Source organism: Lactuca virosa, chromosome 2, assembly GCF_052849685.1.
Source record: "Lactuca virosa cultivar CGN04683 chromosome 2, Lactuca_virosa_CGN04683_v6, whole genome shotgun sequence".
NCBI classification, from domain to species: domain Eukaryota; kingdom Viridiplantae; phylum Streptophyta; class Magnoliopsida; order Asterales; family Asteraceae; genus Lactuca; species Lactuca virosa.
In genome coordinates this window covers 300,511,222-300,525,723 of record NC_136427.1, presented here as the reverse complement: position 1 = coordinate 300,525,723, position 14,502 = coordinate 300,511,222, and the positions used below count along the sequence as shown (strand labels likewise).

Here is a 14,502-nt window from a genome sequence, read left to right as displayed (position 1 = left end):
GAACCGGGTACCCGCCTCGGAACTGCCGGTTTTGGAACTGAAACCGCCTAAGGCGGTTCCGGTTCCGGTTCCGGTTCCACAAGTTATGGAACCGCCTTAAGCGGTTCCGGTTCCGGTTTTCACTTTTTCCGAACCGCTACCCGCAGGGTACCCGCCAGAACCGATTATATATATATATATATATATATATATATATATATATATATATATATATATATATATATATATATATATATTATTTCATACAAATATGTGTGTTACTTAGACCGGTTTAGAATATATTGGTCTGATTTTGTCTGTCTTTGGTCCGAATTGATTTGATTTGGATCGAACTAAATTGCGGTTTTATCAAAAAAAAGTTCACAAAATTAATGTAACCGGGTTACCCGCTCCCGAAACCGGAACTGCCGGTTCCAGGACTGGTTCCAAACATTTAAGAACTGCCTAAAGCGATTCTGGTTCCGGTTCTAACTTTCTAGGAACCGCCGGTTCCGGTTCCGGTTCCGGTTCCGGTTCTCGACAAATGAGACGGGTACCCGCCTATGCTCATCCCTAGCTTTAATGAACCAGAAAAATAAAAAAACTGAATATCTTTATAAAACCTTTATAAAACGTAAAAATTTTAATGAACCAAAAATACGTAAAGTGATAAAATTAAAAATAAAAACTCCAACTTTCATAAACCTAAAATACCAAAACGGTAAATCTTAAATTTATTGAGTTTTTATGTCATTTACCATTTACCCTTTTAAAGCCAATAAATAAATTGAGTTTTGAAACACACGTCCCAAATACCCCATCGGATCTAGTCATGCATTCTAACTTGCTTTTCATGGTGTTTATGATTCTCACCATTCTACCTTGCTTTTTTTGTTAAATGTCTGTTTTAATTTCAGCAACAGGATCGTAATTAGTATCATCTTCTTTGCCTACGTATTTCTTCCAAAACCAGTGCTTCTTCCATATCCGATCCATCTTCTCAATCGGCACATTTTTAGTCTCCGGCAGAAAAAAGTACACAAACACCGTCATCACCGCCACCCATCCACCAAAAAAGAAGAAAGTTCCTGACTTCAAATGGCAAAGCATTGTTAAAAACGTTTGAGCGACTATGAAAGTGAAGAGAAATCCCACTGCAACAGTGATGCTTTGTCCTGCAGATCGAATCTCCAATGGGAATATCTCACTAGGAATCAACCATCCTAATGGACCCCATGATAAACCAAAACCAGCCACATAAGTGCATATCAAGATCAACACAGAAAAACCATATCCCTTACTCAATCCACCATGATCCCCTAGTTTTGCTGCCATGATTGCCCCCACTAGCATCTGTGAAACAAACATTTGAACACCTCCAATGGTGAATATAGTCCGGCGACCAACTCTGTCCACTATCAGCAACGATAAAAAGGTCATGCTAAGACCCACAAGCCCAGTCACCACTGCTGACATAAGCGAAGCACTTTCACCAAATCCTATTGTTCGAAACAGAATTGGAGCATAGAACGAGATCACATTGATTCCTGTAACCTGCTGAAAGAATGGAATCGCAATTGCCATAACAAGCTGAGGTCTGTATTTTTGCCTCAAGATGTTCTTGAAAGGGTGTTTAATGGTTTTTGAGATTTCATTTGCTGTCAGAAGATCATCAAATTCAGCCTTCACATCATCTGTACCTCGGACTTTCTGTAGCATTTTCTTAGCTTTATCTGGATCATCCTTGTTGTATTGTATTAAGCTGTTAGGTGTTTCCGGGAGAAAAAGAGCTCCAATTGTTAGAATTGAGGCGGGAACAGCAGCCATGGCTAATGAGATTCGCCATCCCCAACCACCTTCTATCTTTTGAATCCCATAGTTTAGAAGATTTGCAGCTAGAACGCCTATACCAACACAAAATTGAAATCCCATGTTGAATGCTCCTCTGTATCGCGATGGTGCCATTTCTGATAGATATAATGGAACGGACTGATGATACAAAAGACACGACCTTTTTAAGTAAAACAAAAGTAAATGATTCCACATATCTAACATAGTATCAAAGCCTGTATAAAGAAAATTAGGACTCCTTTTAATTTTGGTAAAGAAAATTAGGAAAAATGTTCACCTGGTTTGCGAAACCAACTCCTACACCAAGCAAGACACGGCCGATTATAAGCATGTATATATTGTAAGCGGCCCCACCAAAAGCTGCACCAGCAAGAAAGGCGACCCCACCAATAAGAATGGAGGGTTTGCGTCCGAAAGCTCGAGTGATAGGAGAAGCAAAAAAGGTTGCAATCAGACCAGCTACATATAGTGAAGATGTGAAGGAAGTCAGTAGTTGGCTGTCGAATTTGCAGTAGTTGCTTATCTTGGTGTCTTCCTCCATTTTGGTGTACACTTTTCGGAAGAATTTTTTCAAAAATGGCTCCATGGAGGTCACTCCACCTTCAGATTCATAAATTCATTACAGCTTGTTACTTATTGAAGATTTAGAGAAATATAATAATAATAATAATAATAATAATAAGAATGAGTGGTTGTTTGAAAACCTGAAATTCCGATATCATATCCGAATATGATACCTCCTGTTGCAGCAACCATACATGACAACACCACAAATCGTGTGATCTGACCATTGTACGTCCCGACTTCACTGCCTACACTTACACCCGACCCAACAGCCATACATGCAGTTCTAATTGGAGTAAGTATATGCTATACGTATATATGTGTGTGTATATAACATACTGAAAGAAGATGAGGTGGTTGCTGAATAGTCTACCTCGACTGCTGGAGGGTTAGATACCAGTCCAATTTGACTTCTAGAGATCAGCATCATCTAATTTATATATGGTTGAAAAGGATCCTACTTTAATTGCCATTCTATTTCTATTGATACAATTATCAAAAATGAATCCAAAATAATCCTTTTTAAGTCAACTTTGTTGACTTGACTGACAAACATTGTCCGACAAAATTATAGGATTGTGAACGTAAATTAGTCTTGTATTTCTTTGATAGGAGTTAGGAGTGGAGGGCCATTGGAGTTGAATTATGTGGATGTGACAAATTTGTAGGCTCATGGCCAGTTGGCCACTCGCTATCAGTGTTTCACAATAAAAATTCAAAGTTGTCCAACTCTATTACAATCCTTATCAGCATAAGACATATTAAAGTGAAAAATTAAATAAAATAGTAATTAACTATGATTTTTTTATGATTTTCTAGCTGGATATATTTTTTCACAACATGTTAGACTTCTAATAAGACTATTGTAGTAAGCAGCATAGTACGTTATCTTGTCTAGATATATGTAAATGAAGATTTTATGGGCTTCATTATTTTTTTTAAGGGTCCTGATGTTTCTGCTTATTCGTCCACTTGAAATTAGAGTATTTTGGTATTTTTGGCTTTTTGCCCTTTTTTTTAATTTACAAAAATATGAGAAAAGAGAAAGATTCCAAACACAGGTTTCTTCCTTGACGCCAGTGTTGCAGAAATCGGCATTGGCGGCCGATTAAACGGCGATTAATCGTTTGACGACCTTGAACCGATTACGATTATGGTGTTTGGCGGAAATTGGTCAAACTCGGGCTTGGCGGTCTTGGCAGTTCTCGGCGGTCATAGGCGGGAAAAGTTTTAAAAATTCAAAAATTTTAATTTTCAAATATTATACCAAAATTTTAAGTTTTCAAATATTAAAATATTATACAAAAAAATTCAAAATTTTAAAATTTTAAAATTTTAAATTTTCAAAAACTTAATTTTTTAGGAAATATTAATTTTTTAAATAATTTTATTAATAATTTAGGGTCCACGATTAATCATCGATTAATCACCGCCTAGTCCGATTTATCGTTTATCGTCGGTCGACCGTAGAGCGATTTTCACAACCTTGCTTGACGCCAATTCTTCTTCCCAAAAGAAACATTGATTCCTAGTCGTCATAAAAGAATCGACGATGCTTCTTTTTCGTTCGCCAGACACCATTGCTTCTTTGTCGTTCGTCGGTCTCCGTTGCTTCTTTGTCGTTCGTCGGTCTCCGTTGCTTCTTTGTCGTTAGCCGGTCTCGCTTCTTCCAAGTCGTCGGTTCCCCTTCTGAATTGGTCTCGTTCTGAACTGCCTCAGATACACCTCAATAAAACCGAGACCCATCCCCAATCGATGCTCCAACTCTGTGTGTTGGTCTCTATCCTGTTCACTTCTAGATGGCGTGAATGGACTGAATCTAAAATCATCCATACCCAAATATTGACTAAAGTTTTTTGTAGCCTTTTTCAAATCAGCAACTTTGAATACTTTCATACTTGGAATAACACCGGTGAAATCACCAACGAATCTACTGTTTTCCTTGCTATTATCTGATAGCTTTGAATCACCGGGGCCGAAATGGATAAATACAAAAAATTATATAACCACTATATTAACTATTATATATGTTGTAGCGTCGTTCCGCAGGTGAGATACAACGTTGGTGTTGAGATATTCACCGTAACCTGTAGCTACAATCAAATGATACGTCAGTCGCGTCCCGGGAGGAGGTCCCGGGGAGGCGCTCCGACGGTCAAGTTAGACTAGGAGGAGAGTGTATGAACAGATGTAAAATGAGAAGGGTCTAGAGAGTCTGCCTATGAAGACGTTCCTTCTCTTTTATAATTAGGGTCATGTATGGATGAGGGGACCATTATAACGGTATCTAGAGTACCGACCTCTGATTAGTCCATCTGTCCTTGTCTTGATCTTCTCCTATTATGATTGGTGCAGAGGGAATAATGGTAGTAGCATGTGCACAATTTTGCTAACGTCTTCCTCTGTGTGGCAGCCAATAGCCATGCGTGGGGAACAAGAAGTCCCTACCTCGACGGCGATGGCTTGTTGCTTAGGCTCTGAAGCCTTACCGTCTGTCAACAAAGGATTTTGTCGTGGAAAATCCTTTAATTAGCTTGTATGGTTAGTTGGGCTTGGTCGTTCAACTGTCTCTTTCTATTGTCCCGTCGGATCAGTTGTTGTCTCGCTGAACTAGCTATTGTCTTACTAGTCGCGCCATGACAGACCGACATGGGGTACGTTGTCAATCTATAAGACCTTGTGGTATACATACCACGAAGCAAGTCGTAGTCTAGCTGGCCACGAGAAAGTCTCGTGCACACCACCCCGACGTTCCGTGGTCGGGCGTGGTCGTGCTCATCCGTGCTCCCGACGACGAAATCAAACGAAGAAGGTGATTGGTTGTTTGTTTTTTTGGCCGTTGAACGGCTATGCGCGTTTGTTTATTATTATTTTTTTTCAAACTCAATTCACTACATAAATAAACCTTCTATTTTCACCAAAACTTACACCTCATTCTAACCTTCATTCTCTAAAACCACAAAACACATATACATGGATTCCACAAAAACATATTGAATTTTTAAAAGCTTTTGACTCGGATGACGACGTAGAATTCGTCGACACATTCTTCAACGTTGTGCAAAACATTCACGACGAAGAAAGTTCGAATGCAGCTCGTACAAGGGCGGTCGTCAATCGTGATCGCCAAGCCGCACACGACTTATTGGTACGTGATTACTTTGCCGATAATTGTCTTTATAATGACGACTCCTTCGAACGACGTTTCCGTCTGAATAAGGCTATATTTTTACGTATTAGTAATGCTTTAGAATCTCGTTATGATTTTTTCAAACAAAAACCCGACGCTAGAGGAAGAATGGGTTTTAGTAGTATACAAAAATGTGCGGCTGCTCTTAGGTATTTGGGATACGGTATAGCATTTGATGCATCTGACGAATACTTGAAAGTATCCGAGAGGACCGCAGTTGAATGTGTAGATTGGTTTTCTGCATGTGTTTATGAGGTTTTTCACGAAGAATATTTGCGCAAACCTACTCAGCGTGATATTGAGAGATTATATTCGGCTCATGAAGAGAGGCATGGATTTCCGGGTATGCTTGGCAGTCTAGATTGTACGCATGTGGCTTGGGAAAAATGTCCAACTGCATGGCGTGGTCAGTTCACTCGAGGAGATAGAGGTGAACCAACTATCATCCTAGAAGATGTTGCATCTCAAGATTTGTGGATATGGCATGCCTTTTTTGGAGTAGCAGGGTCTAACAACGAACTTAATGTTCTTGGCCAGTCTCCACTTTTCAACGATATTGAGACCGGCAAAGCACCTGATATGACGTTCACGGTGAACGGGCACGCATACAAATACGGTTACTACCTTGGTAATGGAATATACCCGGATTATTCTACATTGATGAAGGCATACTCGGTACCTCGAAGTGAAAAGGCAAAATTTTTTACAAAAAAAACAGGAATCGGCGAGAAAGGATATCGAGAGGGCATTTGGAGTCCTTAAGCAGACATGACATGTAGTGAAATATGCTACACGACTCTGGGATAAAGAAAGAATTAAACGAATGGTCCTAGCATGTATTATAATGCATAATATGATTATTGAAGATGAAGGTCGAGCGATTTGCACGTATGATCCGAACGACGTTGTCGTTCCAATTGAGGAGTTCGTACCCGGAACGAATGTTTTTTTAGAGCGAGTTGTTGAAATTCATAACAGTGAAACGTGTTTCAATCTTCGAGAAGATGTCGCGGAACATTTGTACCAACGTAGCATGAACGACGATTAGGATTTTTATATGTATGTTTGTTTTTTTAATTAATGTAATGTTTTTTTTCTAGATTAACTAAGTAATGTAGTTTGAAGTTGTTATTTTATTTTTATAATTAATGAAAAAATACTTTAAAAAAAATGAATGCTTTTTAATTATAAAAAATGTAATTTTATTGTATTTTTGAATTAAAAAAATGTAATTTTATTGTATTTTTGAATTAAAAAAAAAAATAATAATGATGTGGAGTGGTGTGTTAGTGGTAGGTATCTCATGTTAGTGGTAGTGGAATGTGGTGCTGATGTGGCACCCACCACATATGTGGTATGTGGTGGGTATAACGGATGGCCTAAGATGTGATTTTGTTCATATTCTTTTCAATGAAATAAACATACATGTATGGTGATTATCAGAAAAACAATGAGGGGTCGTACATGGAGATTTGGTTGCTTGTTTTTTTTGTTGCAGGTTTGATGGTGTTGGTGTAAGGTGAAGCTAATGAAGAGGGAACATAGGTAGCGATGATGATGTTAATGGCCTCAAGTGGAATTGAGATGACTATTCATGTGTGTGATGAAGGTTGTGTTGAATTGGGTCTGATCAAGAAGACGGTGGAGGTTGTGTGGGAATAGTGTGTGATGTGAGATGATTGTATTGGTTATGCCAGTGTTCTTGGGAGAAGATGATGAGCATGTCGTTGGCTTTATGGTGTATCAATGGTTGGTTGATGGTGATTGGATGTGAATGATGGCGTGGTGGTTAGGATGAAGAGAGTGTACGATGGAAGATGGTGGAATGTAGAAGATGAACGGATGAAAGAGTGAAAGAGAGATGGGGTCGTGTAGATGGTGGTGATGGCGAGCCTTAATTGTAGATGGTGGTCGTGATGGTATTTTCCGGTTAAGATAAGGCAGTAACATATAACTCATTTATCTCTTTCATATTAAATTAGCAATAAGGGTAAAAATGTCGTAATACTATAATTTTAAGTGGATGGATAAAATAAAAAAGTGGAAAGTATAAACTCCCTTTTTTTAATATCCATGAGTTGATTTACTTATATTTTAATGAATAAAATGGGTTAATTTTAATAATTTAGCTCAAATGTAAGGGGTTGAACGTGTTTATAAGGTGAAAACTAGGGATGAGAAAAAAAAAACCGAAAAACCAAATCGAAACGGTTTTTGGTTCCAATAATTCGCAATTTTCGGTTTTTGGGTTTGTGGTTCTCCAGTTTTTCGATTTGAGAACCGTTAATGGCAAATCAGTTTAATTTTCAACAATGTTTATAACTTTTACCCAACTTCGAATTGCCATAACTCCTTCATACGAACTCAAATGAGTTGCAGGTCGTAGCCCTCTATTTTGGATACAAATTAGGCTCAAAAACACTTAAATTGGTTAAGAAATAGCCGAGTTACACAACTCTAAACACCGCTATTATGGTTGTATGTTATTTCTCAGCATTGTTTATAATTTTTACCCGACTTTGAACGACTGTAACTCCTTTATACAAGCACAAAATGAACTAAAACATGGGTTAAGAAATACTTTAGTTACAATTTAGGCCAAGTTGTAGACCTATGCCTTGACTATAATTTAGGCCAAAAAAAAAAGTTAAATTGGTTAAGAAATACTTTAGGTACACAGTCCTAAAACATGGGCTGTAGGGCTGTTGGTTTTCTTTTCTAACAAATGTTTTTCATTTTATCTCATTGTAATGGTAAATTATATTATTAGATTATACGAAAATGTTACCTCAAAATGTGAAAAAACGACAATGTACTTTAGAAGTTCAGTTCTTTTCGGTTTTAGAACCGGAACTTAACAAGTATTTTCGATTTGGTTTTCTGATTTTCGGTTCGGTTTGGTTCTGAGACCGATATAATCCTTAGTAGAAATTAACCCAAACTCTACTTAGATACATACAACTTTTGATATTGTTATTATAAAAGTAGGTACATGTTCGCACATTGCACGAAAACTATTGTAAAATGATATTGATAAATATATGTAGTAAAATAAATAATTCGTAGTAATTAACTAATAAAATAGTTTTTGATATATATATTTAACAGCTGAACGATAAGATTCAACAAAAACTAGTAAAAAGCTAGGAATTACAAAGTATTCATTGCATTGTGAAGCCAAGCAACCCAAGAAATACAAGCTTTACTATTTATATTCTTATACCACAAAAAAGAAAACGTTATGGATTCAAAAATAAGGTCCCGATGTTTCTGGTTAGACTGATAGCTAACTTCCTTCCTGAATCTCCAAAGCAGCCAACACGTTGTTATTACTATCGTTTCCACGACCATTTTTTCACATGGGACAGGTTTAAAGAATCAATCCAATTTATAATCTATCTCCAATCAACAACTTCCACCACCAAGAATCTACCTAGGACGAAAAATGAAACCCAAACAATAAATTTAGTAAAATTTGAAGTTGGTCCGATTCCATCCCATTTCTCAAATGTCTTCTCCAAGGCTAGTTCCGCCCAAGATTAGACCATCAAACTTGAATCACACAATCTTTAGTCTTTGCTTCTTTCTAAGGAAAACAAAGTTGGAAATCTAACATAAAGCAAAATATTACCAAGCCACTCCGCTCACCAAAAAAGAGTATCACTACTATTTCCTACTTTATTATTGTAAATAAAAGTGAGGAATAATACTTTTTTCATGCATTTCTCCCACAAAAAAGGTCGCTCACACTCTCTGTCCTCGATTTTGAGTATAAGAAAAAAAAGGAAATTTTTTTCTATGCACTCAGTTGCACTGCCTTGATAACTTGCAACCATAAGGCTTGTTTTCCATTGACAAATCTCCACCTCTATTTCTGCAACAAAGCAAGGTTAAAACCTTCAAGACTACCAAACCGAATCCCTCTTTTTCTTTCAACAAAATGACCAGGTCCCAATTTATCCAATGTATTTTTCTAAATCATTTTGACCACCCAAAAAAAGGATCTAAATGCCGTTAACTCTTTAACTTGAATGGACATAACATATATAGGCATAAATATATCTCAAAGCAATCCAAGAACTAAAAACAAAAGCATAGACCTCCCACCACTCTCACCGATAGAATGCATATTCACTTTCCATTTTGAAAGGTTATTGACAAATTTGTCAATGATTGATCGCCTTCCTTTAATTCTCGCCATTAAAAACCTAAAAATTTCTTTTTCTTTCATGTATACATCCAACTAAGTTTAATTTTTCACATCCATTATCAATCAATCCAAACCAACTTTTTATTACATAAATATAGCTTACGATTATTTACTTTTATATTAAAAATATTAAAAGTAATTATTTTGTTCCGAAAATAATCTATTTATTTTAAATATAAAAATAAATAAAAGTATTTTACATTCAAAAGGATTAGAAATAGAGAATCAGTGGAGGACATTAATGTCCCAAAATGTGAAGTCAAAAGAAACTAGAAATACAAATTTGAGTTTGAATATGTAAATATGTGGATATAACACTTTATTTACAGAGAATTTTTATAAATTTAAATAAAATTTTATTTTTGTTAAATAGATTTTTGTAGATAATAAGCTCTATACAAAAAATAACCTTAAAACTATACATTGCCATGTATTGTCATATGTCAAAGACATATTACAAAAATCTTCCAAGTTGCCTTTGTTGGCTCAAAACCACGTGGGGTTTTGTTTTTATTATTTCATTCTTACCGACGCATGATTTTGTCGCTGTCATGGATGCGGAGAGTTAGTGGACCAATAATTCATGCCACAATCTAAAAGTCTTTTACTTTAGTTTTATGCAGCTTGGGTTAATTATAAATTATTAATCGTAGTAATAAGTTCAAAAAGAACAAGAGAATTACATGGAGAGAAATAACAAAAGATAAATACATCTATAACAGACAACATGAAGGGAATCACTTCTCATCCGGGATCAACACAACCGAACCCGTTGTTTTTCGACTCTCAAGAGCAATGTGAGCTTGGCTTGCTTGAGACAGAGGATACTTATGATTAACACGAACCTTCAATACTCCCTTTGCAACATTAGAATACAAGGCTTCAGCAGCTATAAGCAGATGTTCTCGATTACCTCCGATGTATTCCCCAAGTGATGCAAATGTAAGATAGATGGATTTGGGTGCTAGTTTAGTCACACTTATCGGCTCTGGTTGACCTGATGCAGCCCCATAAACCACCAAGTATCCTCGCGTTTTTAAGCACTCCAATGATCCCTTCAATTTAAACGCAAACAGTCCTCATCGTCGTTAGTTACATTTTGAAAATGGAAACAACAACAAACTAAAAAGACGGAAGGAATTAATTTCGTACATTAAAGGTATCTTTCCCAACGGAATCATAGACAACATCCACCCCTTTGCCTGATGTTATTTCCATCACACGTTCCACAAAGTCCTCATCTTTGTAAAGAATCACATGCTCACATCCATCTTCTTTCGCCTGCACAGCCTTCTCCTTGGTAGACACTGTTCCGATGACGGTGGCTCCGATCGCACTTGCCCATTGGCAGATCAAAGATCCGACTCCACCTGCCGCCGCATGTACCAGGATTGTATGTCCAGGTTCAACCTATCGAAATCGTTGTTCCCTTATATTAAGCAAGTTTTATCATCTACAGGTGTCTACAGATAGATATATAAATCAAGATTTGGATGTGTCTGTTACCTTAAAGGCTCGATGGATCATGACATATGCAGTGAGTCCCTTAAAAATGACGGCAGCTGCTTCAACGGGATCAACAGAAGAAGGAACAGGCACCGCTTGTTCTGCGGGAAGAATTCTCTCTTCGGCATAAGAACCCACCAGCCTCTGCGTGCCAGCGTAAGCCACAACATCTCCAACTTTGCAGCTGGTTACTTCGGGACCCACCGCTGTTACAACTCCCGCTCCTTCCACACCTGGAATAAATGGTACAGATTGAGGGTGCCGGCCTTGACGCATATACACATCCAGGTAATTTATACCAATTCCCTTTTGCTTCAACCTGATTTCTCCCTCTTTTGGATCTGGGACTTCAACATCTTCCCATTTCATGACCTGTAATAGTAACTAACACCATTAGTACTCTTTTTATTCAATGAAAGAAAGAAATTAAGAAACAATTTAAAGAAGCTAGCTAGGTGAAGGATGACCTCAGGCCCGCCGTGCTCATAAACTGTAATTGCTTTGACCATGGTGTTTATGTTGTGGCTGAGATTGTGAGTGCACTCTTGTAGTCTTGTGTTTGTGCGTAGCAGGAGATTGGATCGATGTGGATCACTTTGTTATCGGTTTTATAGGCAATAAAGTTCGGTCAGTTAACGTGTCGTGATACCATTCGAGCGTTCTCATAGTTTTAATAAAACTTGTATACTATCGGAATATTGGAAAATAAAGATACATATTGTTTATCGGAAAATATATTATTAGAAGACATTCTTCTAAAACAATCTAGATGAAATCAATGTAAAACGCTTAAACCCATAGCGATCATATATTCGTCCTAATAAATAAAAAACTTTTTTGTCACATAACATACTCTTATTCAATTTGACAAATATCAATTTTTGATAATTTTGAATTTTTTTTTCCCACGTGTTATTTTATGGGTTTTCCTATTTTATTAAATTTCATATAATATTTTAATGTAATAATTGCAATAAATATATTAATAAATGGATATTAATTTCATTAATGAGCTTACCTTTTAATTTCAAAATTTTTAAATTAAAGTTTATTAGTTTTTTTTTATTTATTTAAATTTAAAAGATAAAAAACATTTCAATTTTAATAATTTATTATTTTTCTTATTTTCATATAAATTCAAAGTTCTCAATTATTTAGACCTTTATTTTTTTTTTTAAATTAACCCATATAATATATGGGTTTCATAACTAATTTATATTATATTTTATATTGGTTTTTATTCTAAATTTATATTTGTGATAACTTATATTTTATTGTTATAATTATACACCTGTGGTTGAAAAACAAATTAAATATGGGCTTTTATAGAGAATTTAAGAATCAGTAATAAATTAGTTAACTTTGGTGAAAAAAAACACTAAAACATTGAAAAAACATTTTGGACTTTTGATAACAAGCTCGTTACTAAAGGACAATATACGTTAAACCATGTTTTTTTGATATTTTTATGTGTGTTTGGCACAGAGGTTTTCACATTCTTTGAGAAAAACTAAAAAAAATGTTTCGTAGTAAAAGTTTTTAACTTTTATTTTTTTTTTCTTAAAAAGAAACTTATAATTTAAAAACTACTCCAAGTAATTTTTGAAAGCGTTTAGCTTTTCGAAGCTTTACGTTATGTTTGAGATGCTAAATAAAAAGTTAACTGATAGCTGATAAACTAGCTTATAGATTAATAGTGTTTGGTAAAAAATATATTAATGTAAAATGACATAAATAGACATTCACATATATAACTAAAAGAAAATAAACATAGATACAATTAAGGTAATATTTAAAATATTTTTGAAAAAACTCTACAAACTTATCAAAAACTATCTCAAAATAACTTATAAAAAGCTCGCTTATAAGCAAGTTTATAAGCTATTTTGAGATACATTTTAATAAGCTTGTAAAGTTTTTTCAAATAAATTCTAAATATGTTCTTATTTATATCTTTTTTTTTATTCTTTTTAGTTATATATCTAAATATCAATTTATATCAATTTTATATTTACAATTTTTTTTTACAAAATACAATTAATTAATAAACTAACTTATTAGCTATCAACTAACTTTTTAGCTAATTTTTCAAACATAAACCAATTATAATAAGCAAGCTTAGGGGGTGTTTGGGATTACTTTTTAAGATAAAAAATTCTTTTTGTAAAAGTTTCTTTTTGATTTTAGCTTTTGAATATGAAAAAAGCTAAAAGTTGTTTTTAAAAAATGTTTGGGTTGTATTTCTTGACTTTTGACTGTAATTTAACTTTTAAAATGCTAAAAATCGCATTTTTCTAACTTTTAAAAATTCATCTTTTTCTTCTTTACAAAAAATTAATTTCAAAAGAACTTTTGTATTTTCAAACATTTTTTAGTATTTTTTAACTTTTTGAAAAAGATAAAAATCAAGAGTCATTTTAAAAGTAACCCCAAACAAACTCTTATTTTTGCTAAACAAAGTCTTTAAGTATTTGGTTTCCATCTAATTTTGTAATGTAAAAGCTAACAAAATTTTCCTAACACTTGTTTAACTTCCAAATACTTGGCTAATATGCTCTTTGTGGTTTTGTCAGTTAAAACCACAAAAGTTTGACCATCTTTTATAATTATATGTCAACAATTTTGATCTTCTACCTTAAATTGGTGACTGCAAAAAAATTTGTCATAAATTTTAGCGTCTTAAATGAAAAGTACTACATATTCTATTAAAACCGTTAAATTTTAGCAAAAAATTCTCTTGTAACAGTTTTAATTGATTATAAGTTATAACAGGCCAAAATATAGACCGGAAAAATAATTAAATTTTAGATGCTTTTATTAAAGAAAACATAACAAAAGAAAATCAAATATCCTCCAATATTTTGTTTGTATCCATCTTAGGTCAAAACATATATATATATATATATATATATATATATATATATATATATATATATATATATATATAGAGGAAAGATTTATTTGAAAAACAAAAAAACACTAAAAATCATAAAAATGCATAAAATAAATACTTAGAGATCAAAAAAAAAATTTGACTTTATATATACAAAAATCGCAGCTTTTTTAATAAAATCGTTGAAAAAAAATTAAAAAATCAATTTTTTTTGGTTTTTTTTCAAAAAAAATTTCAGCGAATTTGTTAATAAAGTTGCGATTTTTGTATATATATAAAATCAAAAAAAAAGATTTGTGATCTCTAAGT

At 34.4% G+C, this 14,502-nt stretch overlaps 3 protein-coding genes across 3 annotated transcripts; 1 reads left to right on the top strand and 2 right to left on the bottom strand.

Annotated features, from left to right (window-relative positions):
• Window positions 1–654: 654 nt before the first annotated feature.
• Window positions 655–2,829, bottom strand: LOC145161524 (Major facilitator superfamily protein). Its single transcript, XM_079081070.1, has 3 exons — window positions 2,535–2,829; window positions 2,108–2,430; window positions 655–1,968 (listed from the first exon to the last, which is right to left on the bottom strand). The coding sequence occupies exons 1-3, from the start codon at window positions 2,668–2,670 to the stop codon at window positions 874–876; spliced, it is 1,554 nt and encodes a 517-aa protein (XP_078937196.1). The 5' UTR covers window positions 2,671–2,829; the 3' UTR covers window positions 655–873.
• A 1,987-nt stretch (window positions 2,830–4,816) lies between these two features.
• LOC145158702 (uncharacterized) lies at window positions 4,817–7,246 on the top strand. Its single transcript, XM_079077561.1, has 5 exons — window positions 4,817–4,859; window positions 5,403–6,259; window positions 6,864–6,938; window positions 7,028–7,082; window positions 7,194–7,246. Exons 1-5 carry the CDS (start codon window positions 4,817–4,819, stop codon window positions 7,244–7,246), a joined length of 1,083 nt encoding a protein of 360 aa, XP_078933687.1.
• Window positions 7,247–10,423: 3,177 nt separating this feature from the next.
• Window positions 10,424–11,899, bottom strand: LOC145161523 (uncharacterized). The gene is made up of 4 exons (XM_079081069.1): window positions 11,768–11,899; window positions 11,301–11,672; window positions 10,947–11,204; window positions 10,424–10,849 (listed from the first exon to the last, which is right to left on the bottom strand). Exons 1-4 carry the CDS (start codon window positions 11,807–11,809, stop codon window positions 10,532–10,534), a joined length of 990 nt encoding a protein of 329 aa, XP_078937195.1. The 5' UTR covers window positions 11,810–11,899; the 3' UTR covers window positions 10,424–10,531.
• Between the last annotated feature and the right edge of the window lie 2,603 nt (window positions 11,900–14,502).